Source organism: Rissa tridactyla, chromosome 3, assembly GCF_028500815.1.
Source record: "Rissa tridactyla isolate bRisTri1 chromosome 3, bRisTri1.patW.cur.20221130, whole genome shotgun sequence".
Taxonomy (NCBI): Eukaryota; Metazoa; Chordata; class Aves; order Charadriiformes; family Laridae; genus Rissa; species Rissa tridactyla.
The window spans coordinates 16,212,207-16,236,950 of record NC_071468.1 but is presented as its reverse complement, the minus strand read 5'-3'; the positions used below and the strand labels follow the sequence as shown (position 1 = coordinate 16,236,950).

The window sequence follows — 24,744 nt, the reverse complement described above, 5'->3', positions numbered from 1 at the left end:
GGGCGAGCCGGGGAGGGCGTCGGTGGCGGTCCGGCGCTCCCCGCCCCCGCGGCAGGAACTACATCTCCCAGCGGGCTGCGGAAGGAGGGGCCCGGCCGCCACCTTGCCCCTCTCCCGGCGTGCCGGTCGGCGGCGAGGCGAGGGCGGTGCCGGTCCCCGCTCCGGCCGCGACAGGTAACAGCGGGCGGTCGCCGGGCGGGGGTGCGAGGGGAGTTCCGCGGCCGCGCTCCCTCTCCTTGGGGGAGCGGCGCTAAACCCCTTGCCGGTGGGGTTCTGCCTTACCGCAGCCGCCCGGCAGGACAACCGCAGCGCTTAACCCGCCGTTCAGCTCTCGCCCCGCTCGCCCGGCGGCGGCCGGGGCGGGGAGGGAAGTGCCTCGCCGGCCGTTACCCGGCGGCCGTGACCCGGCGGTAACACCGAGGAGCTCGGCGAAGCGTTGCCCGGGCGGGGGTGTGTGAAATGGTGCCTCTGCCCCCAGCAGTTGGCAGCCCGAGGGATGAGGGGAGCGAAGCGCGGGCGCTGGCCCGGGCTTTCCGTGCAGTGAATAAAAAGACTCTGGCAGGTTATTCTGCGTGCGGCGTCTCCCGCCGGAGCCTGCAGACCGTCAGCACCGAGAGAGAGGGAACGGGGACTGTTTACAGCAGGCTCTGCGCCTATGTGCCTTAAATACTATTGTTTTTATTAAAGAGTGCATGCCCCTCTGCCAGCTGGCAGCACCGAAATACTATTAACAATGGGTATTATTAAAGTCTGAATAATAGCAGTGGCCCGGGTGGGGATTTTGGGGTTGATTTGCCAAACAGGAAGGTCCTAATCGGCTTTTCTGGGGGGAGAGTAGATGTGACGTTCCCCGACAGCTTGCTTGAGCCAGGGTTTTTGTCCAGCCTAAGGTTCCTGCTAAGCTGGCCTTACTGCCGACAATACTTATGGAAACAAACAATTTTATTTAGCCTTCGTTGGGAATCTGGCCAGGTTTCCTGGTTTAGTGAGACCAAGTGGCTTTAACTATTGGCATATAAATGGTTTAGTCTGTTTTTTATTTGTTTAGTTTTGGTTTTGTTTTTTTTTTTACTCATCTCTAAATGGGATATGACATTGAACTTTTTTTTTCTCTAATGGGTCATTTGCCAAACCTGGAGACTGTTTGAATGAGTACAGTATACATAGTTCCCTTTGCTGAACAAGCATTTTAGGGATGAGAAGAAAACCTTTTAAGTTTATTGACCGTATTTTGTTGCATAATTGAGCAATCTGCAAAGATTAAGCAAATAATGCCCTCGCTCCTCAAGTTTGGCTCAGTTTGTCAGACTTTAGTTGGGATTGTGATTTTGTTGCCCTGCAGTTAAAACATGTCCTAATCAAGTATGTTGCTTAATTCTTCAGTTCTATTGCAAGCAGTCTGTTTTCTCTTATTTTCATAGCGGAGCTTTACCTAAAATAGGAAAACTTGCCTAGTTGTTGTAGGTGAACGTGGGAGACGGGATCAGTCTTGGGAGGCCCTGCTTGAAATTTACTTCATCAGCCACAAATGCGGGGTTAGTGTTTTGATTGGCGCTATTCTTTTGAGATGCCATGCATCTCCTCTGAAACGGATATTACTCCTGTCTGAAGTAAGCTAAAACTAAGACCTGAGTGCACAAATTGCTAATGCTTACTGAAAATCGATGGGAGATAGGCACCAAAAGCAATTAGGCAGCTCTGAAAATGAATCCGCTGTTGAAGTTGTCCAAGGACAAGCATTAGATCTTTGTCAGAGCTGAAGTCTTTGTGGGGAAGGTCCTGGCACAGTGTCAAGTTCGTGACTCTCTGTTCTACATCTTTTCCAGTTTGAGTTCATGTATAAAACTTGTGTGTGGTTTGCTTAAACTCTGTTTGTTACTTCTTCTGAAATCTCTTATTTTTTTCATAGGAGGAGTCATGATGTTGAAGTAAACAATTTGAAATAGAGCACAGTTGGCAATAACTGGTACAGCCTGAATCCACATGCAATTTGTCTGTATGAATTGCCCAAAAGAGGTTTTGAATTATTAGGTGTTTCAAAAGGCCTTTTTTCTCCCATCTTGATCTACTGTATTTCTTGTATTTGGTCATTGCATAGGGTAATAACATGTTTTCAGCCTGTTTGTTTATTGAGGCTTTCAGCAAAGCTTTCAGACATACATAGTGTTTTTAGACATAGAACTGCCATGTTTTAGTATGGTAAACTCTGTGGAACAAGTTCAGGCTTCTTAGTAGAATATACATGGCCAATTTGTTCTAAGTAATTACAGCGGGTAAATACAAAGGTTTGGGGTAATAATTCCTGAATGATAATAGTCCCAGAAGTTCTTGTTTCTTCAGTAATAGTTTGTCAAGTAATTTGTCGGTGGAGAAGTAGCAAAACAGGGATGGGGGTGGTAGGTGAAGTATAGCTTATAGCTCTAGGCAAAATGAACTGATTATCTTATTCCTATGCACACTTCTTGTATTATAGTTGGAGTATTCAAATTTTGTGGCCAGACAAGCAGAGTCTTTGTGGTAAGAGTGTGCACTGCTTCGTTGAGCCTGCCAGAGTATTTTTTGTCATGCAATGCACAATCCTAGAACCAGGGCAGTCTTCTCTAACGTGCAAATTCCAAACATGGCAAATTGATCTCTAATTACTGTGTAGGTCCCTAAAGAAAAGTCACTTGGAAAGTAGACTGTCGTGCTTCTCTCTGAAGAGCTTTGGTCTGCTTGTAATTAATGCTGAAAATACTTTTTTCCCTTCTGAATACTACTACTGAAAAAGTCCTGGATTCTCCTTCTGAACATGATATTTTTAATTAAAAGCATCATTGTATATGCAAATAGATGTTTACATAAATAGTAAAGCACAAAAACCTACTTTTAAAATGGCATTTGCTTTAATATCTTGGCCATGCTAGACATACCAGGATGGCGAACACAATGATTTAAATATGTCCTGGATTTTATGGGGTGGGTGGGTTGGTTCGTTGGAGGTGGGGGGGTTGTATGGTTTTTGTTGTTTCTTTCTTTTTTTTTTTTTTTTTTTTACACGGCATTATCAGCTTTGAGATATATTCACGCATATTGTTATTGATTAAATACTTTCTGATTGGCAGGGCTGGGAATATTTTTGGGGGGAATTGTCATAGCCATGCTTTGTTAGTTGCTTTTTTCAATAACATATGACGCAGACTTGTAATGCATTTGCCAGAATGAGGAAATTATCTGTGATCACGTATGTGGGGGGGATCCTATGGGGGTAAAGAACAGGAGCTGTTTTCTAGGTTTCTTCTCTGAAAAGTGAGCTGTTCTCCAACATTTCTCCACTTTGTTTTTTTGAAACATCTCGTTTGGAGGTGATTAAGTGTAATCTACAGGAAAAATAAAGGCTTAGCAAACTTTTTTTTTGTGCTTTCTCTACCTCAAGCAATTCTCATATTTCTTGCACCCAGCAGTTGATTATTTTCTTATTTATTTATTTTATTTTGAACTCTGCAATGAAGACACCCAACTATCGCTCTGTCTGTTTGTTCTGTATGTCCTGGCCGCCCACCACATCTGTACCGTGGGTATGCTTTGCTGTCTAATGCAGGATGAATCTTTCTCTCAGGTTAAATAGCTACATATTATGAATCAAAAATAAAGCTCTGTTGAAGGACCTAGTGGTCTTGGCTGCTCCATCATGAGAGTTAATTGTTCTAATCTGGTGGCTACAGGTAGTGCACTTTTCTAGGTGAAGCCCTTAAATCCAAAGAGAACTTAAATATTTAGTTGTTATTAAGAGAGAGATGAAATAGCAAGAATTGTTCTTGTTACATGTTTACTCTGGCACATCCCTTTGGTGTTGCAGTTATTTGACAGAAAATGATGACTACCATCTGTTCCCCTCCTCTCTCATCATTCAAAGTTCCTTTTCTCTTTGAGAATGAAGTCTTCATAGAGAGATAACAAGTTTCTATCTCTTCCTGTTTCCATAGTCACAATTTAAAAAAAAAATAATAATTTTTTTCTTTTACACTCTCATACATGTTTTCGTTCATGATGCCCTTACTACATGGAGTCATGATCCTAATTTAAATTCACAGAGTGCACCTCATCTTGCTGTCTTGCAGGTTGCCAGCAGTTTTCTCTGTCAGTCTTTAGATTCACAATTTCCCTCTCCACACCATCTTTTAACGGAAGGATTGTCTTATACTTTGTTCTTACATAGTTTGGAGTGCAAGATTTCAAACTGTTTGCACTTTGTTTTCCCCCTCTAAGGCATCCCGTATGTGTCAGTTCTGCATGTGTTAATAATTACAGGTTTTAGTAACACAGTTTTCTAACAGTGCTAATACAAAAAGCTTGTAAAGCTGCTAGTTAAAGAAGATCTTTCCCTCTCTGATTTCATGGAAGAATCTTAAGAGAGTTAGACTAATGGAAAATCCCGCAGTAAACAGAATGACACAGGCTGTGCCGTACCACCAAGCAGTACGGGATGAATCTAGAGATAAGACCGGGCAAAACATTGGCAATAATACCGTGGCAGGGGAGGATAGTACTGGAGGATTTAGTGAAGCTAAAAATAGAGCTTGAATTTCCCTTAAGGCCTGAGGAACAATTACCTCAATCTCATTTCCTTTTCTGTAATATCTAACTCTTTTGGTGCATCTGTGTTTTTTTCCACCCCCTTCATAAAAGGCAGATACTGGCATAGGATGAGGAGGTTAACCTCATTGTTGCTAGAAACTCTGGTGGAAGGCAAAACAGAACAATGTGCTATTCATAATTTCTTTTCAGACATTAGACACTAAATGTTGAAGCAAAGATTGAGATGTTCTTTGGAGTCTGTTTTATTGGACTGTGTCATTTAGTTGGCTGGACAGTGGCTAAGAACTGTTCTAAAAACTTTTTACTGGCATGATAACCTTCCCTTTAATCCAACATGTGACTTGAGAGAGTTCTGTCTAGGAGACCCAGCTTTCAGCTGTGTTCACCCCCAAGTTGTATGCCAGGGTTCTGTCGCTTCTCGGCATACGTGCAAAAAAAATCCTGTTGTTGTTGGAATTTGAGGGTCGTTAAACAGGGCAAAGGCTGGATAGGATAAATAGGATAAAAATCTTTGCATGATCTAACCTTAATGTTTTAGCTATCAAATGCATTATTATGAAAGTTTAAACAGTTCTTTCACACTTAATTATTGTGACTGAACGGTGCTGATTTAAGAATCCTTTAGCAGCTTTTCTGTCTGTAGAGTCCTACATGGAAATTACTGCAGATGATGTGTAGACCTCCTTTCCCCCAAATTGTGCACATAAGTCACTGGGCCACAGTAACGGGTGTCACACAGATCCGAGGTCGGATTCTGCCAGTTTGTGTTTATGTAGCCCACAGGCTTTTTTCAGACTCTTTGAAGGAAGTGGTTTTTTTCAAGAATGATAGAAGCAAAATAAGGAAAATTGAGATAAACAAGACAAGTTTTTAAGCCGTACAGAAGACTGTGTTGGGCATGGATTTGAAAGAGCAAGTAATGTTGCTTAAGTATGTGTTCTTGTAAACTGAGTGTCTTCCTCTTCAAAATGTGGCATGCAGTATTTTAAATTACGATTGTGATATGACCTTTGACTGGCCGGTGGTTGTGTAAGTATGCTGCCTCTGGGTGAGGCAGTGGATAACAGTGAACTTAGTCCCATACTACTTTTATTTTATGCTTAGCCAGGCTTGAGTCTCAGTGCCTGTCGGATTTCAGTGTAGTACTGAAGAGATGATAACACTTGACTGTCGTAGTATCATAGGAAAAATCAGGTGCTTGAATACTCTGCTGGAATGAAGTGCATCAGGGACTAACTGCTGTAAGTACACGTTCTGGGTGATGCCTATGAGCCTTACATTGGCTCTCTGTTACTGTTGTCCAAGGGGCAAAGCAGGTGAAGAGCTGCAAGGGAGCAGTGCCCCACTGCCACAGGCATGGGGCGTTCCTCAGCAGTGATGGAGGCGTGCCCCCCCGCCTGTCCTGGGAGAGGCTTAGTTGTCCCCCTGGGAGAGAAACCCCCTGGGTTTCTCCTTCTTTGGGGAGGTGACCCCTTTCCTTGGTTGTAGTTTTCTAATTAGGTTCTTGCTGTACTGGCTAATTCCTAATTGCGAACAATCTAGAAAAAGATTGTGGAACAGAATGATATCATCTCTTCCTGCTGTTTTGGAGATAGCATTGTGTGCCACCTCCCTATGGCAATAAAAAAATGTAAATGCTAAATTTCTTATCGAGACAAGCCAGAAACTCTGGATTTGTATTTCCTGTCTTTGATTTGCTTCCCTGCGTAGGACGCTTTATTTCATCCGATGCCTACCTCTCCTCCTTTCCTACAATGTTAATGTATCATTTTATGCTCACCTGGGAGATATTATCAGTTGTATGCAAAGCAATTCCTGTGTTGCTAAGCTATTTTGAAGCTTGTCATAATGCTCCATAAACTACATAAATAGGAAGGTTTTCTTATACAAATATCTTCACTTCATGGTTTTCTTCTCTTGCCGGTATTATATAATGACAAAAATGTGATGCCTGGAGATGGTAGGATGTAGACTGAGGCTGAAGCTTCTGGGGCTGTGCCATGTCTTAGTCCCTTTCAGGCTGTAAGTGCTAGGGGATGCTGTTACAGGTGCCTTGAGTTTTTGAAGTCCTTCAGTGGGTTGTTTTTCCATCAGATCTATTGGGAAGAGTAACCTGCAATTGCTGTTCTTCAGGCGAACCGATCTGTAAACAAAGATGCTGCAGCAGAGGGGTGCCTTTTCAGTAAAACCTAATGGGGGAGTTTATGTAACAGAACAAAAATAAATGGAAACATCACTTCTAAATTGAGCTGTTATTTCTCCTGCAGAGTAATTATTAATCAATAAACCTTGTATCTGACAGCATCAGAGTGTGCTAAGTGCAGTGAGCTACCTTGCAGTCTGCTAGTAAACCAATCTTGGAGACAAAATGTTATTAACTCTAAACCACAATCACAACCACTATGTGTCTGGAAGCAGCATGGTCTTTTAGAGCTTTTCCTTCACCCATGCACTAGCTGTTTTGCACTGATAGGGTTTAATAGCACCACTCGGTGTTGTGGGTATTGTGCATGATTCAAGTTGTAGTAGCTGGGTTGTGTAGTGTTTGGGCCAAAACGGGTTTTCAGATGGAGGGTTGAAAGTCTTTCCAGTTGCTTATTTCTCCAATGACATGTTTCAGATGGATTCTAATGCTGCAAGGCAAAGATGAATGATTACCAGGAGAACAAGATGGGGATTTTATCATTAAGCTATTTCATAGATGACCTCTCTAAAAAATAAATAGCACTGTTGCTGGATACTGATGAAGACGGGGCATGAGGCAGGACATAGCTTTCATGTAAATATTAGTTGTTCTCTTCTTGTGGAGCTATTAGCTCTGCTGTTAATGCACGAACAGAGGACATGCAAATCAAAATGCAAACAATGCTGAAAAACAAGTGTTTTCAACAAGGAGCAGTAAGATACTGTAAGAAAGTTTTGGGGTTTTCTTGCGAACAACATATTTCTTGAGATCCACTTGGCCTTCTTCAAGAGGAGCTAGGTTTTGGGCTATTTACTGGATCTATCACACTTCAACATTTTTCTTTCAAAACATGTTTTTAAAGTAGCAAAATGAAAACATTCTTCCTTGGACTCTTTAGGATAAAAGTACCGTCTAAGGTATTTAAGTGCTGTCTACAAACAATATCCACCCTGGAGTACTGCAAAGTCTTGGAGCCTAAGTACTTGATGGTAAAATAAATGGAAATATTTCCTTCTAAGGTCTTGCCTTTGGTTGCATAAAAAGAGGAAAAAGCCAAACAAAAACATGAACTCCCTTTGAAGTAGTCATTTTTAAAGGCAACATGCCAGCATGGTTGCATCAAGAGACTTCAGAGAATAAAAACACCAGCACTTTGTTGCTTACATCTCTGAAAACTGCAAGTATAGAAAAGTCTTATTGTTCCTGCTCTCCTTCCACATTCATGATTCAGTATCGCTTTATTATGGAAGAAGTGTAAGGGGCTAATAACTTCCATCTCACAACAGCGCTGTAGTGATTAGCGGAGGAAATTCTGGTGCAGATGCATCACGACTGAGGCTGCTTTATGCCGTTCAAATCACACCCAGGAGTTTTAGAGAACTAACCTGAAGCGCAAACTTGGGAAATCATTGAGTACGTTTGCTGTAAGTGGTCTCCTCGCAGCACGGGCTGCGGAGGTTAGTAGGAACATGCTGTGTTCCAGTAACTCATCACTAGCAAAACAACCCCTTTGAGTGTGCTATGAACTGGTGCAAGTTAAAATACTGCTGACACACTTTGCCCTTTCTCTTCCTCCTGTGCACTCAGGGAAAAAAAATGTAGCATAGTTGGAGCTCTAGGCCCCAGTGTTTGTTGTAATTAGGAATTTTGCAGGCACTTTCAAAGGACTGAGAGAGATTGAATATAGAGAGCAACTTGGGATCTCTCTTTGTTAGCAAAAAAAAATTCCAACCAGTATCACAGGCAGCTTCTTCCAAGTCAAAATGACATCTCGTGCAAATCAATTTGTTGCTGGCCCCAATTCTCTGCAATAGAAGACAGAACTTTTGTGAAATCTGAAATTGATTTTGGCACTTATTGTTGGATTGTAAACAAGCTCATCTTAAGTCTGTTTGGAATAAATTGCAAAAATGGATATCTCTTCACATAGTGAGTTCTTTGTGCGCACACTCCAGGGCAAATGCAAAATACACATGTTTGTATGCAATCCCCTCCGTGTCTTCTGCTGCAAAAATTCTGATTTCTCAAGTCCCCTTGAAAGCAGATGGGAGAAACATTTTTGTAGCTCTGGGTACTCCAGTGATGTAGGACATAGAAATTTCTTTCTTGAGAATGGGTTTGGGATTCTGTTTCTGGGTAAAGCAGTTCTGTGTTAGGTGCTGTGCCTCTGTCACAACGTATCATGGTGCTGATACAGCATACGCCAGGAGAAAGAGTCCTGTTTTTCTAGGTAGTCCAGCCATGCTGCCTGAACAATGGGGCTGGCACTGGGAGCAGCTCTCTCTTCTCTTGGCATGGCGGTTTGTTGTGGGGCTTTGTAAACATACTGAAGTTGGCCAAGAGCGTGAATTTTTCATATGTGATGTTTACATAGTTATGCTGGTGAACCTTTGTAGTCTAGACGTGGCCTGGGTTGCGCTGTAATTTCGGGGAAGTTGCTGTTCTTCTCTGTGAAGGCTTAGTAATAGAAATGCTATCAAATACTGTGTAGGTATTATTTCAATGTAAAGTGCTTTGAGGTTTCTAAAAGCCCCTCCAATTCTGCTTTGCAGTAAAATTTAATTGTGCTCTAGAGGCTCCTAGACTGCATTGGTTTATGTGTTGAGGCAAGCTGAAATTGGACAAACTTTTTAATTTTGGGGTAAGTTATGGCCTGACTGTGCCGGAGGTGAGAAAAGATTGTTGTCTCGTGCTCCAGAGAATATGGTGAAGAAAAACTAGCACCTCCTCAAACAACAGAAATTATGGAAGGACAAGTGAAATGACTAAACAGATGAAGGTCTTTCAGTGCCTATCATTTCCATTTCTCCAGCCTCTGAGGATTAAGGAATTTCAGGTAACTTTTCAAGGCTGCAGCCCTTTCATATGTAAGCAGTATATTTTTGTAGCTTGCTGTCCTATCTGCATGGTGCCTGACTTCTCTACAAACGTTTCAGTGCCTGCTTATTTTGATGGGTTTGTGTATTTATTTATTTATTTATTGTCAGCCAGTAGAAAATTGAACTCAAGAGGCTGACCAAAATATGTCCTGTCACATAAAGGCACTTAGAGACAGGTCAATTTTACTCCTGTTATAATCATGTGAGCTGCCACTGACTTGTGTTACAATTCCTGTTTTGATCCAGAAATAAATTTGGCCCATTTTATTGACTATTTGAGTAATTTCAGAGCATCAAATTACTTTGCAGCAGCAAAACCAACAAAAGCTTCCAGCTCTGGAGAGAATGGAGACTGTTCTGTGTCATAAACAATACTTGCCCTACAGAAGTTTTTAAATACTTCATGTCTTATCAATTCACAAACAAAAGTGTGTTTGAAACACTACATTCTTTAAAATGATGCATGAAAGTGATGACAGTACTGTTCCCCAAACCACCTTACAAATATTTCTCATACTTAAAGGGAAGCTTGAAAACATTAATTATTAGAGTCTGAGTAACTATTTTTTCTACTTGCAGTTCAAATATATTTAAAATGGATTTTTTTTTTTTGTTAAGGTGTTCTGTTTGACTAAAGCACAACAGCCCTGCAGTTGGTTTGTGCAGATATGCTGTGAAATCAGGTTGCTGTTCACTTTAACATAACTTTATCACTTGCACAAGGGTGTTTTAGAGCCAGGAGAGCATGCACATGGTCTTTTGTTTTCTCTTTAAAACAGCTGAGAGGGAGAAAGAAAGGGAAAGTCTTTCTACCCCTTTGCACTGCTGTCCAAGGGTTATGTAAATATATCCCTGCCCTGCTCCCCCAGGCTGACTGGGAGGGACAAGGCGGCTGCCCTCATGCTCTTCACTTTTTATTCTCTGTATGTCTTGGAGGTTTTTTCCTTCCAAATTTATAATAATGGATACATGAGCCTTACTGAAGAAATGCCATGCTTTGGAATTTGTGGGAAATCTAGAGCTTCAGAGGAAGAGAAAGCATTAAACTTGAATTATATTTACAGTCACCTCCTTTACTGTTGAAGTTTAGCAGCAGTCAGTGGCCACTGAAGAAGCCAACAGGGCGTGTTTAATCAGAGGACTAATTACCAAACCATGTGATCTCTTGACTTGCTTTGAGTACTGTTTTTACTAAATGCTTTTATGTAAAACACTTAATTCCTCCCTATTTGAGTTGCATAGGTTAAAACATCCTATTTCTGAAATTTTACAGAAGTGTTGATGTCCTGTGAGTGACAGAACATCATGTAGATCAAATCTTATCTTAAGAAGCGAATAAACTTCTATATTCTTTATAAAGTAAGTCGCATGTCTCTGAATTATGATTGGGCTTACCAGTGTTCTGTTCTTCTCTTGCAGTCATTATGCTGCTCGAAGTATTCCTGGTTCTGGGGGCAGTCATCGTCTACTTTCTGTTTTCCAAGAAGAAAGAAGAGACGTTACCCTTCAAAGAGGGATGGTGGGGCAAGGGAGAAAAGCCTGACACTGAAGAAGATACAACTATTCGGCCATTTAAGGTGGAAACTACAGAAGAAGAGCTGAGTGTAAGCAAATATTTTTACTGGGGAAAGAGAAGTAAAAAATGGCCAAATAAATGCAGAACTTGTTTGGAAGTAATTTTTAAATTGAACCCATAGTTACGTTTATGAGAATGAGCAATGATATCCAGGACTTGGAGGAAGGGATTTTTCACTACTTCAGAAGATAGGTATGCATAAGCAGATTTCACATCCTGCTATACAGTTTTGTTCTCAGCTGGCTGTTGCAAGATTACTAGTAAATAAACCCATTCTGTAAAGCCTAATAAACATAAAAATCATATTACAGATTACTCAACTCTGTGTTCCTCTTTGTGCACCTTCCTCAGTTTGATTGTGTAGGCCAGAATAAGAACAATGTCTTTTTTTTATTTTTTTCTTTCAAAAGCAATTATGAATATCTCGTTTTCTTGACTGCTTTATATTTGCAGCTGTGTTGGATGCTGATTCTTCTGTAATTAATGATCTACTTTGGTCAACACTAATACCACAGCGGTAATTACAGTAAACACACAGATTGCAGAATTTTTTAGATAGCAAGACTCCGATTGTGTATGTTTAAGTCAGGGATCGCACAATTTCATAGATCTGTGTGGAGTAGCGGTTCAAGCAGTATTCAGGGGATTGCTCATATTATTAATTTACAATGGATTCCTATTCTCAGTGAGGCCTGGGTTTTTTTGGTTTTTTTAACACCGTTTGCCCTCCTTAGTAATATCAATGGATATTTATGTCCAATATGTTTTCCCCTTACGCTGCAGACACAAAGCTAGATAATTTCTAATTTACAGGTATTTTTGAAACACACAATTCTGTATTATGACAGCTATTGCAACATAATCCATCAGTAGAAAAATGTTTCTAAATAAATGTTTACATAAACTGGAGTTAAAATTTACGCTAGCGTACGTTACTAAGGTATTTTTTAAAAGGCGTTGAGCATAGGCAGAAAGCATGTATGTAAAGACATGTTAAAAACTTCATTTAAAAATCCATGCTTTCTGTATACCTTAAATGCCGAAACCAGTGAGCTTACATACTAACATCTTGCCTAGACTGAGACTGCCTGTTCAGTGCGAGGCATGAGCGAGTGCATACACCTAACTCACGTTAGTCAGAATGAGAGCTACCTCTATCGTTGTATTCGAAAATGCTGTTCAGGTTTAAATCCCACAGAGGTTTGAGCAGGATTAGATTTCCACACCTGCCTTCCACCCTCAATTACTCTGTCGTTCTGTTCGCAGCAGGAAGAGGCTCTTGGCTGTTGTTCCCTGCTGAGTGATTTTGGACTCATTTTGCAGTATCATCAGCATCCCCTCTAACCTTGAACTGCAGTAGGAAGGTCACCTTAATAGATACTCTAGATTGGGAAACTTTCACTCCAGTCTAGTTTCAACAACTTTGCAGCCATTCTAATCCTTCAGAGAGTTTCCCAGTGAAGACATCCAGCCGCCCGGTTTGGGAAAGGAGAGCAAAACGTTTGGGCCAGATCCATGCATTGATTGTGAGGTTGGGCTCACAGGTAACCTGGGGAGCAAAGTACCGTAGAAAGGCAACAAGACTTACGCTGTGAAGCCCCAGTGGTGTCAGGAGAGTGTATTGTCCTCTGGTTATCAGCCTGGCAAGCAGGTTGGCCAGCCCTGCAAAACAAATTGAGAGAGAGAGAGAGACTGTTAAGAACAGCTGTAAATGGAAGAGGAAGGAGGCCATCTGTAGGAGAAAAAGAACTGGAACAGCTGATGGAGCATCAGCAAAATGCACAGGTGTCATTAGAGATGTTATTTTCATTGTTCTCGTTTCACTTGTGAATAACTAGAAACCATGCACAGTAGAGCCAAGATGGCAGACACAAGTGCTTGTAATGTCTCTTCTTTCTTTTTCTGTGTAGGACTTATTTAGGAGACTTGACCAGGCTCGATTCACTGAGCCACTGGAGCACAGTTGCTTCCACTATGGGACTAACTCGGTGTATCTTAGGAAGGTTGTCTCCTACTGGAAGAACCAGTTCAACTGGAAGAAACAAGTTGAAGTCCTCAACAAGTACCCACAATTCAAAACTAAGATTCAAGGTGTGTGTCTTTTTCCCTTAAAAAAAAATAAACAGACAGTAATATATAATATTGTCTACAAGGGATCTCGGTGGTAGGAATGCTATGGTTGTGTTGCATGGGCCTTCCCTCCCTGGCTGCCATGGTGTGGATCATTGCCTCTGCTGCTGAAGCAGCAAGAAACTCCTTCATTGTAACGGAAGCCTTTAGGACAAGGAATGACAAATGGAATTCTCTTGTGCATGGATGGGTTGTCAGCTGGTGTTAACAGGAGCCAAGCACAGGCATTTGGAAAAAGAACTGGATCTTAAGATGTACACATGTTCCCTGATTTGCATGCAATCACGCATGCAAGATGCCTCCTCTTGCTTCATGTAGTTCCCCAGCTGCTGCTGTCATGGTGATGCCGTCAGTCTGGCAGCCCTCCTCAGCAGGGTGTGCTCCTGCTCAGGTTGTCCCTGCTTGGCAGGGCAGATGTGCTCTGCTGCACCATTTCAAGCATTCGTAAGTCTAGAAAGGCAGAACGCTTTTCCGTTGGGGTTGATGTGCTGTCAGGTGTGAGTGAATGGTTTGTCTTTCCATCCAAAGCACAGACACCTTTTGAAAGAGGCCATTCAGCTAAGGTCTGCCGGCCTGGGAGCTTGGTCAAACTACATTTTTAATGCTTGAATTAGGTTGTGCTTGGGTCATTTGGGGGTACGGTTGTAGATTTAGAGCACAGCAGGCAATCATCTCACACGATGGCAAAATTCAAGCTTGAGAGATTATGCTATTACATTTTTACTTGCACCCTTAATTGTACATTATTTCAAATGGGGCAGTTCACCATAATATTTAAAATGGATTTGGGGCAATAAATGGTTGTTACATAGTGGTTAGAACATAAAGATTTATTTAAGTGTATAAAGTGTGGTTAGTGCTAAAAAAGATAAAAGCAAAAAGTCTTCCCTTAAAAAAGAAAAAAAAAAGTACCATCTGAGATAAGAAAGGGAAAAGAAGCTAAGGACAATGCACTGTGTATAGCAATAGGAAGAGAAACTTCAACATTAGGAATGATTACAGAGATGAGCCATGAAAAGATGAGATCAAACATGCTGTATATCAGATTCCTAGCTTCTGTCATCACTTGAAAGTTTTTCTGAGAATACAGAAATCCACAGAATTGTCAAGGATGTGGAAATCTCAGTCAGTGAAATGAGTGGGATTGCTGGTGAGCTGCAGTTGATGTGAACAAAATGTGCTTAAATACATCAAGAAGAGAGGCATTCAGGCTCTAATAAAAGCAAATTATTGTTTCCTAGAAAGCAAAGCCCTGAATGGGTTTGAGGAAAAGCAGGTCACCTGGAGCAACTAGTGCAACGCTGTGTGAAGCCTACTGCTTCACAAATAGGACTGCAATTTTAACCTTTTTATTTAACAATGAGGAGACCGGTACAAGAACATAGTTTCCTGTTTTGATTTACTCACTTAAAGAGATACTGAAAGCTTTGGACAAAAGGTAGAAAAAAACTACAAAATTGAACACTAACTCTCTTTTAGCAAGGCATGTTTTCAGATCTTTGATGCAGCATGATTGGTTTATCAGCAGTTAAGATGTGTGACTTGACTACAGGAGGCCTCACAGACAGAGTATAATTACTGAAGGCTTTTAAAATTCCTTTTGCTGTGACATAAACGGCTGGAGACAGAAGCTAGATGCGTTCAAATGGAAAGTAAGGTGCTGCTCCAGCATTGAGGTGCTGGAGCAGGTCCAGAGAAGGGCAACAAAGCTGGTGAGGGGTCTGGAGCACAAGTCTTACGAGGAGGGGCTGAGGGAGCTGGGGTTGTTCAGCCTGGAGAAAAGGAGGCTGAGGGGAGACCTTATCGCTCTCTACAACCTGAAAGGAGGGTGTAGAGAGGTGGGGGTCGGACTCTTCTCCCAAGTAACAGGCAATAGGACAAGAAGAAACAGCCTCGAGTTGTGCCAGGGGAGGTTTAGACTGGATATTAGGGAAAATTTTTACACTGAAAGGGTTATCAAGCATTGGAACAGGCTGCCTAGGGAAGTGGTTGAGTCACCATTCCTGGAGGTTTTTTAAAGATGGGTAGACATAGTGCTTAGAGATATAGTTTAGTGATGGTTTTTGTCAAAGTTAAGTTGATGGTTGGGCTAGATGATACGAAAGGTCCCTTCCAACCTATGCGATTCTATGATGATTCTATGATTCTAAGGCATGCACAAAACAAGGAAAGTGATTAGTGCCCCCAAACAAACAGGTGCTAGTTATGATGGATTCCCTATTTCTTGATGTCTTCAAGTTGCAATTGTATGCCTTTCAGGAAGAAATATCTGTGGTTGGCTGAAGCCTATCTAGTGCCATATAGGGACATTTGGGTAAAATTTAAAGGCACTTGGACTAAATGATGTAATCGTCTCTTCTGCCTTTAAGGTGTGTGAGTCACTGTGTTACCGTTAGTAGATGGCTTCACTTCTATGTCTTAATTTGCCAATTTATTTTGAAACAGAAATGCGACGACCTCATTTGGCTGTTGTGCTGCTTAATTGCCCATTATAAAGTACTTTAAGGTCCTTGGATAAATGGATCCAGAGAAGTGCAGTGTGTTTGCATGCTCACTAAAAAAGGACTTCAGAAAAGATTTATTCATAATCTGTTCTGAGATTAATTTCAGTTTCATGGTAAATTTGGGCATGTTAATTAATTATTTTATTTTTGCAGGCATTGATATCCATTTTGTTCACGTAAAGCCTCCTCATTTGCCTGAAGGCCAGTCTGCAAAGCCATTATTAATGGTTCATGGTTGGCCTGGCTCATTTTACGAGTTTTACAAAATCATCCCTCTCCTGACGGATCCTGCAAGCCATGGCCTCAGCGATGAACATGTTTTTGAAGTCATTTGCCCATCTATCCCTGGCTATGGTTTCTCAGAAGCACCCCACAAAAAAGGTATGATGTATGAGAAGAAAGTGAGCTAACAGAGGTCTTGTCTTACAGTGAGTGAGTGAGCGCCTCTTAGCAGAACAGTAACTCCTGCCTCTTGTTTGCCCAGTGTAGAAACAAACATCCTGTGTGTCATGTGGGAAGAGGGAGATAACTATGTGACTCCAGGTGACACCATTGATCAGTTTCAGGAGCAATGTATAGATAATTTACGAATTACTATAAAAAGTTATGAAGTGATAACTCATGAATGGTAATTGAGTTAATGAATTGTGTGTGGGTGAGCAGAAAGGGTAAAGTTAATTTGTCATTGTTTCTTTTGGATGTTTTGAATCTATATTCAACAGCATTACACAGGTAGTTGAGAAACAACAGTTGAAACAAATCCATTCGTGCATCTACATGGTAGATTGCAGCCAAATACCTGCTTGTTCAGCTCGTGCTCTGAATTGTACCAACACAAGCTGCAACAAATTGGAGCAATGTAGTATTTAAAGTGATACTGAGTTTAGTATTTAATTATATGTGCAGGTGAACAATGTGGGGCAGGTTGGTTTCCAAGTTTCCAGCTATCATTAAGATCAGACTCTGCTCATGGTAGACAAAATGGAAACGCTGCCTGGGCAATGCCCAGTGCCCCTGATAGGGCTCAGCTGGAGTATGGCTATAGTTTAAAGGGAGTCTGGCAACCCCTCAGTGGGGCAAGTGTGTGGGCAACTGGTGGGGTTAGGAGAACACTAGTCAGCAACAAAGGCTGGATTTTCTCCTCATGGTTTCTACTTGCTCTCTAGACCTTCCCTGGATGATGTGATAAGGGTTTCCATATAGTCTTGTCAGACAGGCAAGGAAAAATAGACTTGTAGCTTTTTAGGAATTTGAATGTTGCTTTTATGGGGAAAATAAATGCTGCAGAGTCAGAAGTGTAGCTGGAATTAATGCAACGGTGGTGTGGTTTTTGTTTTTTTTTCTTTAACGCAGACTTTAATTCTGTAAGTGCCGCTTCTGTTTTTTATGAACTGATGCTCAGGCTGGGATTCAACGAATTCTATGCACAAGGTGGTGACTGGGGCTGGCTCATCTGCACCAATCTGGCCCAGATAGCTCCCAAGTGAGTATCCCTTTGGTACAGTGCTGCACGGCTAGCATGCAAAGCTGGTTTATTCTTTGAATAGTTATTTCTTGTGCATGTGAGAGTCCCTGTCCAAGTCCTCATATGAGCACTGTGTATTTTCTCTCTACAGTGCTCAGTGTTAAGCAGTGATCCAGAATTACATACCCTAGTTTATACTACATACCTGTTCTTTCAAACAGTTGTACAGTAGTTTTGTAATGGCCCCCCTGGGGTCTGGAGTGGGATGAGTACTTGTAACAAAAGGAGGATTTGTGACTTAGTGCCCAGGAGCATGTGCTGATTACTGTCGCTTGCCCCTTTGACTTGTCATTTTTGTGTGAAAAGCCACACTACAAAGTACAGCTAAGGTCATGATGTAATTAGCAGGTCAGAATTTAAATATCTCCATTTTTGTTAATAACATTTTAAATATAACAACTTTGAATCATGCTTTATTTTTGATAATTTATGGGGTTTTTCTGTTTTTATCTTTAGACATATGAAAGGTCTCCATTTAAATCTAGCCTCAGTTACAAACATGGGCTTCATTCACCTGCTCTCCATTCTGCTGGGCCGCTATCTTCCAGGGCTCTTCGGTTTCCAGGATGAAGACGTTAGGCGGATGTTTCCCTTCCTGAAAAAAGGGCTCTACAGGATCTTGTTGGAGTCTGGCTACGCTCACATACAGGCTACAAAACCCGATACTGTTGGTAAAACAAACAAACAAAACCGTTTGAGCTCAGAATACTTAGTCTGTTCGTTTTAGTTGTACTTTCATAGAAACAAAACATACTGCTTAAAACTTGCAAAAAATCAGGGTTTTTTCAGCAAAATGGAAGTAGGAATGTTAGAGGTTTTAAAAGGTGGGCTCCTTTTCTGTATCCAAGTCAGAAAAGGTTACATAGGGGTATGTACTATTACGCTCACTTTTGCATGCAGAAGCAGTAAATCTGCACATCAAAATTGAGCATGCTCCAAGTGCCACTGACCTCATTTTCAGTTTTCATAAATAGTTTATTTAATACTTTTCCACTTTTGCTATCACTGGGGCCGTAATTCTATTTCAAATGCAGCTATGCTAAAAGCAAAAGATAGTTTCATCACAAAGAATGGATCGCATTCAAATGATGTAAACTACAAGAAGCTTTTAGCTGTCTCAGCACACAGTGTAACTTATTTATAGGGATAAGTAATACCTGAAAAGTAAAATCAAATTTAGTTCTTACTCATTGTTCTGAATCACTTACAGACTTTCAAGGAAAAAAGACAAATGTACCTAAGAACATTCCTTCTAGAGCTAGTCACTCAGATTACTTAACTGCTTGAAGTATCTGAGTGTTAAATGTTTCTATTTTAAAAGACATCTTTTGCAACTGAATTGGACAACTGACTCAAGAATACTGAATATATTCTAGTTTAGTAGCAATTCACTTGTGGATTTTATTAAAAACATAGCTAAGGAAACTCGTTCTTAATGGTTTTCCATAAGCTTACTTACAGAACCAGGTACATTCTTAAAATGTGTAGGCAAAATTATAATTTTATGGATTTTAAATAATTTTGCTTCCTTTGAGTTTTGGTTTCTAAAAATTACTAGTCTCCAATTCCTTTTGTGCTCTAAGAAAAGATGGGGAAGCTGGTAGCTGAACGATGCCTAGTCATGCTTCTTCTGCTGTGGTTTTCTGGATGATTCTTGTCCCTACCAGTAACGTGTGGTCTGTCAGAGTGGACTGCGCAGACTGGGAACCAGCAGCCAGTTCATGTTTTGGGAGCTGGAGCGTTCTTGCAATTTTGAGGCCAAAGAAGAGAGAAGCATGGCAGGTTTCTGTGGGGAAAAAGACACTCTGAAGATGGGAGCATAAGGTAGCTGGAGGAAGCTCGGCCATGGAGGCTATCACAGCCTTCCTGAGACTTATGGTGGTACAGGGCTACCTTGCAAGCTGTCCTAAGCAAGGAAGTTGTCTCTGGCTCTTGAGATATACTGTGCTTGCTAATACTATACTCTGGATTGCTTCAGAGCTGGCTTTTGATCAAAGTGGCTTGCACGGATTTGATTTTACTTATTCTTTGGGAAACCTGCATGGAGCGTGGGTTCATTTTCAGCTGACTGAAATAGGCAGCGCCTGTATTTAAAGTACTGTTAGGATCGATGTCAAATTTTCCTACATGTAAACCGATGTACTCTTTGTTCACAGTACGTATATGAGAACAGGCTGTTACTCGTCTAGTTCTGCAGATCTGGAAAGCATGCTCAATATAACTTTTTCAAACACTCTCTATTTCATTTGTCAGTGTTAGTTGTCTGATAACTGAAACTCAACTGTCATGTTTAAATAGCAATTACTGACGAAATTGTGCTAGCTGCAGTGTTAGGTATCTTTCAGGAAGGTTGGGTTGCATGGGTGGAACTTCAGATATATTGCTGTTCCTCAGGAAAAGCTTTTTCTATGGGTTTGGTTTTTTTTTTTCTGAGCAGCTGGGACAGTTTATGGATCCTGTATTTCACAGCACTAGGATGTATTCGCAAAGTTCCAGCTGCAGGTGTGGTTTTTCTGTCCAAGCAAAACAAACTATAAAAAGTCTATTCAGCCTTGTTCTGTGTGGAGGCAGTTGGCTATTCCTAATTCAGAAGATGGACCATTTAATACAGCCTTGCTCTTCCTTAATGACTCTCTAATAATCCTTAAAATGTTTTTGCTGTTAGATAATGGTGCAAATTCTCCTGGTCCTGTAATGCTGTTTAATATGTGACAACTTCCAGATTAATGGAAGCAAACCCTATTTGGCACATAGAGCTTAATCTTATTAGTTTACAAGAAAAAAAAAGGCCAGCAGAAATCCAATACTGTTACATCAGTTCAAAAAACACACAGTGTGAGCTAATGCAGAGCCTGTTGGTTTGCAGATATACTATCAGTTTATGATTCAACAATAAATGTCTCCAACTTGCTCTACTATTTTACTTACTTATTTAAGAACACAGCTGCTGGAATAGCTTTGTAAAGTTATCTACCCTGTATTATAATGGGCTGCTTTTATAACAGTCTGAGTTCAGTAGTCGGATATCATGATTTTAGTTAAATTTTCCTCCTCCTTTTCAGGCTGTGGTTTGAATGACTCTCCTGTAGGGCTGGCTGCATACATCTTGGAGAAGTTTTCTACATGGACTGATCTGGAATTCCATAATTTAGAGGATGGAGGACTAGAGAGGTAAGCGTTTCCTCTTATGCCATTTTGGATGAGGTGACTAAGCCCAGAGCTGAAGAATTTTCTCTGAATTGATCGCCTCACATCTCGTAGGGAGCCTGTAGTGCACAAATGGTGCAGTGCTGTACTACAGCACGCAAAGAAGCAAATAGGCAATGAAGGCTGATGTACGCCCTTCCCACTTTCATCTCCTAGAAAAGAGATACACCCTGCAACTTCTGGGGGTTAAAAACTGACTTAGGTGGAAGAATCTCAGTAGGACAGAAAAACAAAAGTTTAACCTACATTAAGATGCTGGGAAACAGAACTTGTAATTAATTTCAATACTTAACTGTCCATGAATTTGCTTTAAATCGATTAGTATTGCTTCATCTACCAGCTGTTTGCTAACAAAGGATCATTCTTAGTGTGCAGCAGAAATCTGAGATGAAGTCCCCTTTGAAAAGTGCTGAGGTACCTGGCAGGAGTGGAGCGAAGTGAAGGGCCATGTTATGAAAAGGTCCAGTGCCAGTGGACCTGAACAGAATGTCTGCACTGTGTACAGCTGATAATTTGATATGAAACGTGCGCTGTTTACAGAAGCGCATGTTGATGTGATGGCTCTATTGAAGGCTCATGGTAGCCATTCAAATTATGAATAATAAACCGTACAAGCTGTTTCCATGCGCTCTTCTGCTCGTACCCTCCCAGTCTGAGGACAGTATAGACAGCTATGCTGGGGCATAAGGTGCTTGTTGGACTCTGCCTTACGAGTAGGAGTTAAAATGTCACTTCCCAGTTTGTGTCTGAAAGCCTTTAACATGCTTATTTGGCTACTGACAGACAGAAAGGCAGTAACACACTTCACTCTTTTCCTAACCAAGTTAAGTATTTTTTCCTTGTAACCTTTTTTCCTTATAACCAAACCAAAGTCAAGTCTCTGCAAAAGTAATGCAAAGTGGTATTCAGTACTAACTAAGCAATCTCTGGGCTTACCTATTCAGGAAGTTTAACCTGGATGATCTGCTCACCAATATCATGATCTACTGGGTGTCAGGCTGTATAGTCTCCTCAATGCGTTTTTACAAAGAAAATTTGCAGAAGGGGATAGGCAAACAGAAACATGAAAGGTAAGTGGGTTTTTCTTTAAATGTTTTGCCCTGAACTTAATTTTATGGTTGCAGACAGGTTGTTTATGTCTTATAACTGCTGCAAGTTTCTGAATGCTGAGGAAAAGCAATGCTGTATCACACTGTTCCTCAGCAGGACAGGTCTGTTAGTTGAGGTACTGTGTTGCGCCTCGGAAACATGGTAATTAGGTAAGAATCCTGAACCATCAATAAGGAAAATCTGACTGGAGGTACTGCTTGAGGACCTCTCATTTGTGGTGTATCCAACTAGGGGAAAGCATGTGCAAGTACTTCCAGATTTTACTTCAGTTACCAAATTAGCCTGTGACTGAGTCATGCAGTCAGTTTTGTTTATAGTTTATTTGGTTCTAGTACTTTTTTGGACACAGTTTGCCTATTTCTGCAAAAGATTTAAGTCCTACCTTTGGAAGCAACTTCAGTATACTGACAAACTGCATAATTTTAAAGTCATTAAGACTGATATTCCTGCTGCGCAGACATTTAAGACAGCAGCTTGGTTGTGTATACTTGTGTCAGCTTGAGTATTAGTGAAGGCTTAAACCTGCCCTGAGGTATTTGCAGCCACAGCTCAGTGCTATGGTATTTATTTAGCTGTGAAATGATGCTCCCAGGAAGCTGACTCAGTTCTTGAAGCTGTTGTGGCTACACTGTGGGCAGCATCCTGCTCCAGTTCTGCCTACATGAGATGAGCTCTATGAGCTTCTGTGTGCCTAGAGGAAAGAGTCTCAAAGTCCTACATAAAATTAGGCACCCTGTTTTCAGGCTTCCAGGGGTGACATGCCCAAGAATTTTTCTATCTAAATTTTAAAGTCAGGCTGCACTGTCAGAAGTGCCAATGTGCATGGGACATTTAAACCTAGAAAATACTGCTCTGTTTATAGTAAGTGCAGATTGTTCCACTTTCTAAGGTACTTTTCCCCTTAAATCCAGTTGCTTCCCTACGATTATTAATGTGCAGAATGTTCTGTAGAGTACAAGAGGTACTTTACAGGGTAGTCTCACGTTCAGAAATGTTTCCTCTGAACTAGTCTAGATTTATTTTGCAGCAGTTCAAGATACTATTTCCCCTGCCCTACCCTCCAGTTGTCCTGACAGGCTCAACATGTTCTAGTTGTAATCTTCACTGTAAATCTCTCTCTAGCCCTTGTCAGATTGTGTGCTTTCCCCTCAATACATGACTCTTGTGCCCTGAATGCAGCATAAGGAAACTTGATACAAAAATTAGAAATTTTATTTCTTTTTTTTCCTTCCCAGGAATGGGAGTATTGTTGTTGAATGTTCAAACTTAGGATTTGGAAGTCAAATTTTAATTGCCTAACAGTGTGCCCAACTGTTTAAGAACAATATTTCCATGGGATTTTCCATTTCTTGCCGAGTTAAGTCTTTGAAAGATTGAAATTATTCTCTCTCCTCTCAGGCTCACAGTACAAGTACCTACTGGCATTGCCTCCTTCCCTAATGAACTCGTACACACACCCCAGGCTTGGGCCCAGAAGAAATACACCAACATAGTTTCCTTCCATTTCATGCCTCGAGGTGGCCACTTTGCAGCTTTGGAGGAACCTGAACTTCTTGCTGAAGACATTCTGCAATTTGTTGGGAAAGTAGAGAAAGAGCAACTTTGGAGAAAGAAAGGAGACTAACTCTCCTAACAGCCAGCAGAATAATTGCTTATAGCTTAGCACAGGTACAGGCCTTACTAAAGTCTACTATAATCCATGTAATTAGATCTTATTCTTGACCAGATGCGAGAGAGGACAGCAAGAAAAATGCAGTATATCTCAATAAGATATTGCCATGGAGACCTACAGATTTTGGGGTGGTTAATTTTGTTCAGCTAGGCTAAGAAGGTAGCATGAAGACTACTGGATTACTTTCTCCCCTAAGCACAGACTTCTAAAATCTGTTCTGTAGCGTTCCTAACTCTTGCTTTGAAATTGAAAAATAGACCTTACAACTAGCAACATAACTAATAACAGTTTAACGGTTATGAAAGTCTTTTTTTCATGGCAGTAGTAAAACTTGAGTTGATGTAGGTGTCAGGTTCCTCATGTAAAGAATGGGGAACAGCCTAGCGAGACCTAACTGGCATGAATGCATCAGTTAATCAGTCAGCAACAATGATCTACAGTACCTTTAAACTAGCCAGCTGCCTGCTGCAGGCTGCCTTTCTCTTCAAGCCTGGGCTGTTAAGCAGCTTCCTGGCTGTGAGGAAGCTCAGCTCCCCTGCACCAGGCTCCTGGGACAGCAATATGTGAAGAGCAGCTGAAACATGCAGGTGCCTTTAGCTCAGACCAGAAGGAGGGGTTGGGTGGGAGTAGTTATAGCCCAGGCTCCTCTTAACTAAAATCATAGTCCTGTATCAGCTCAAAACACTGTGGCTTTGCACAGCTTCTGCAGAGTATTGTGTATACTTCTTATTAAAGAATAAAAATTTGATTAATTAAAAATTAAAAGAAACTTGCATTAAAATTTTGAATAATACCTGTATGTTTTATTAAAATTTTTAATAACTGAGATTTTGCTTGGTGACAACAAAGAGAAGCGTCAATTCAGAACCTGTCGATTCTGTACTGGGTCTATTACAAAGGTCAGATTGAAGGCAAACTGCTCAAAGAAAATTGAATTTGAAGGGCTGTATGTTTTTGCCAGCAACAGTCCCTAGTGTGTGCAGTTGAGCTTCAAACGCAGTTAAACTGTATCCAGATGACTGATTTCAGTATGGTTTGTTCTCCAGTCACTTCTGATATACTTCCCTACCCTTGCAAGCAGAGGGAAATATAATCCACCAACAACAGTTGCATGGATTAGTATTATTTCACAATATCAATTGAAATGGAAGCTGTTAAGTAACAGTCACTCCAGCAGAGCCTGGCTCCATCCCACAGGGCTTTAGACTCAAGAATACCAACTAGTTTGTTTCACAGAAGGAAAGTCAACACTCCTGCTGGGCAAATTTGAATCTTAGTGCTCAAAGCCACCTGATATGCCATGACAGAAGATCATTAGGACAGATGGATTGTAGAATAGCTTGGATCAGTTTTCTGAGCAGAGATGAGACCTCTTGCT

General features: G+C 41.1%; 2 protein-coding genes across 3 annotated transcripts in view; one reads left to right on the top strand and one right to left on the bottom strand.

Annotated features, from left to right (window-relative positions):
* EPHX1 (epoxide hydrolase 1) lies at positions 1-24,147 on the top strand. 2 transcript variants are annotated; one of them, XM_054193726.1, is made up of 9 exons: positions 1-174; positions 11,062-11,246; positions 13,129-13,309; positions 16,006-16,233; positions 17,206-17,335; positions 17,834-18,048; positions 20,440-20,548; positions 21,529-21,654; positions 23,093-24,147. In XM_054193726.1, the coding sequence occupies exons 2-9, from the start codon at positions 11,067-11,069 to the stop codon at positions 23,316-23,318; spliced, it is 1,395 nt and encodes a 464-aa protein (XP_054049701.1). In that variant the 5' UTR covers positions 1-174; positions 11,062-11,066; the 3' UTR covers positions 23,319-24,147. The 2 variants fall into 2 exon arrangements, with proteins under 2 accessions (XP_054049701.1, XP_054049703.1); XM_054193728.1 differs by lacking the exon at positions 1-174 and adding an exon at positions 9,348-9,599.
* Positions 17,968-24,744, bottom strand: part of TMEM63A (transmembrane protein 63A) — a 49,175-nt gene continuing 42,398 nt past the window's right edge. The window contains exon 29 of the mRNA XM_054193724.1: positions 17,968-18,042. The gene's annotated coding sequence lies outside the window, so the exon portion shown is untranslated. The remainder of the gene's footprint in view (positions 18,043-24,744) is intronic.

Coding starts and splice junctions, on each gene's coding strand:
- EPHX1 (XM_054193726.1), top strand. CDS start 11,067: ATGCTGCTCGAAGTATTCCTGGTTCTGGGGGCAGTCATCGTCTACTTT. Junction 11,247..13,128: donor CTACAGAAGAAGAGCTGAGT/GTAAGCAAATAT, acceptor TTTTCTGTGTAG/GACTTATTTAGGAGACTTGA. Junction 13,310..16,005: donor ATTCAAAACTAAGATTCAAG/GTGTGTGTCTTT, acceptor TTATTTTTGCAG/GCATTGATATCCATTTTGTT.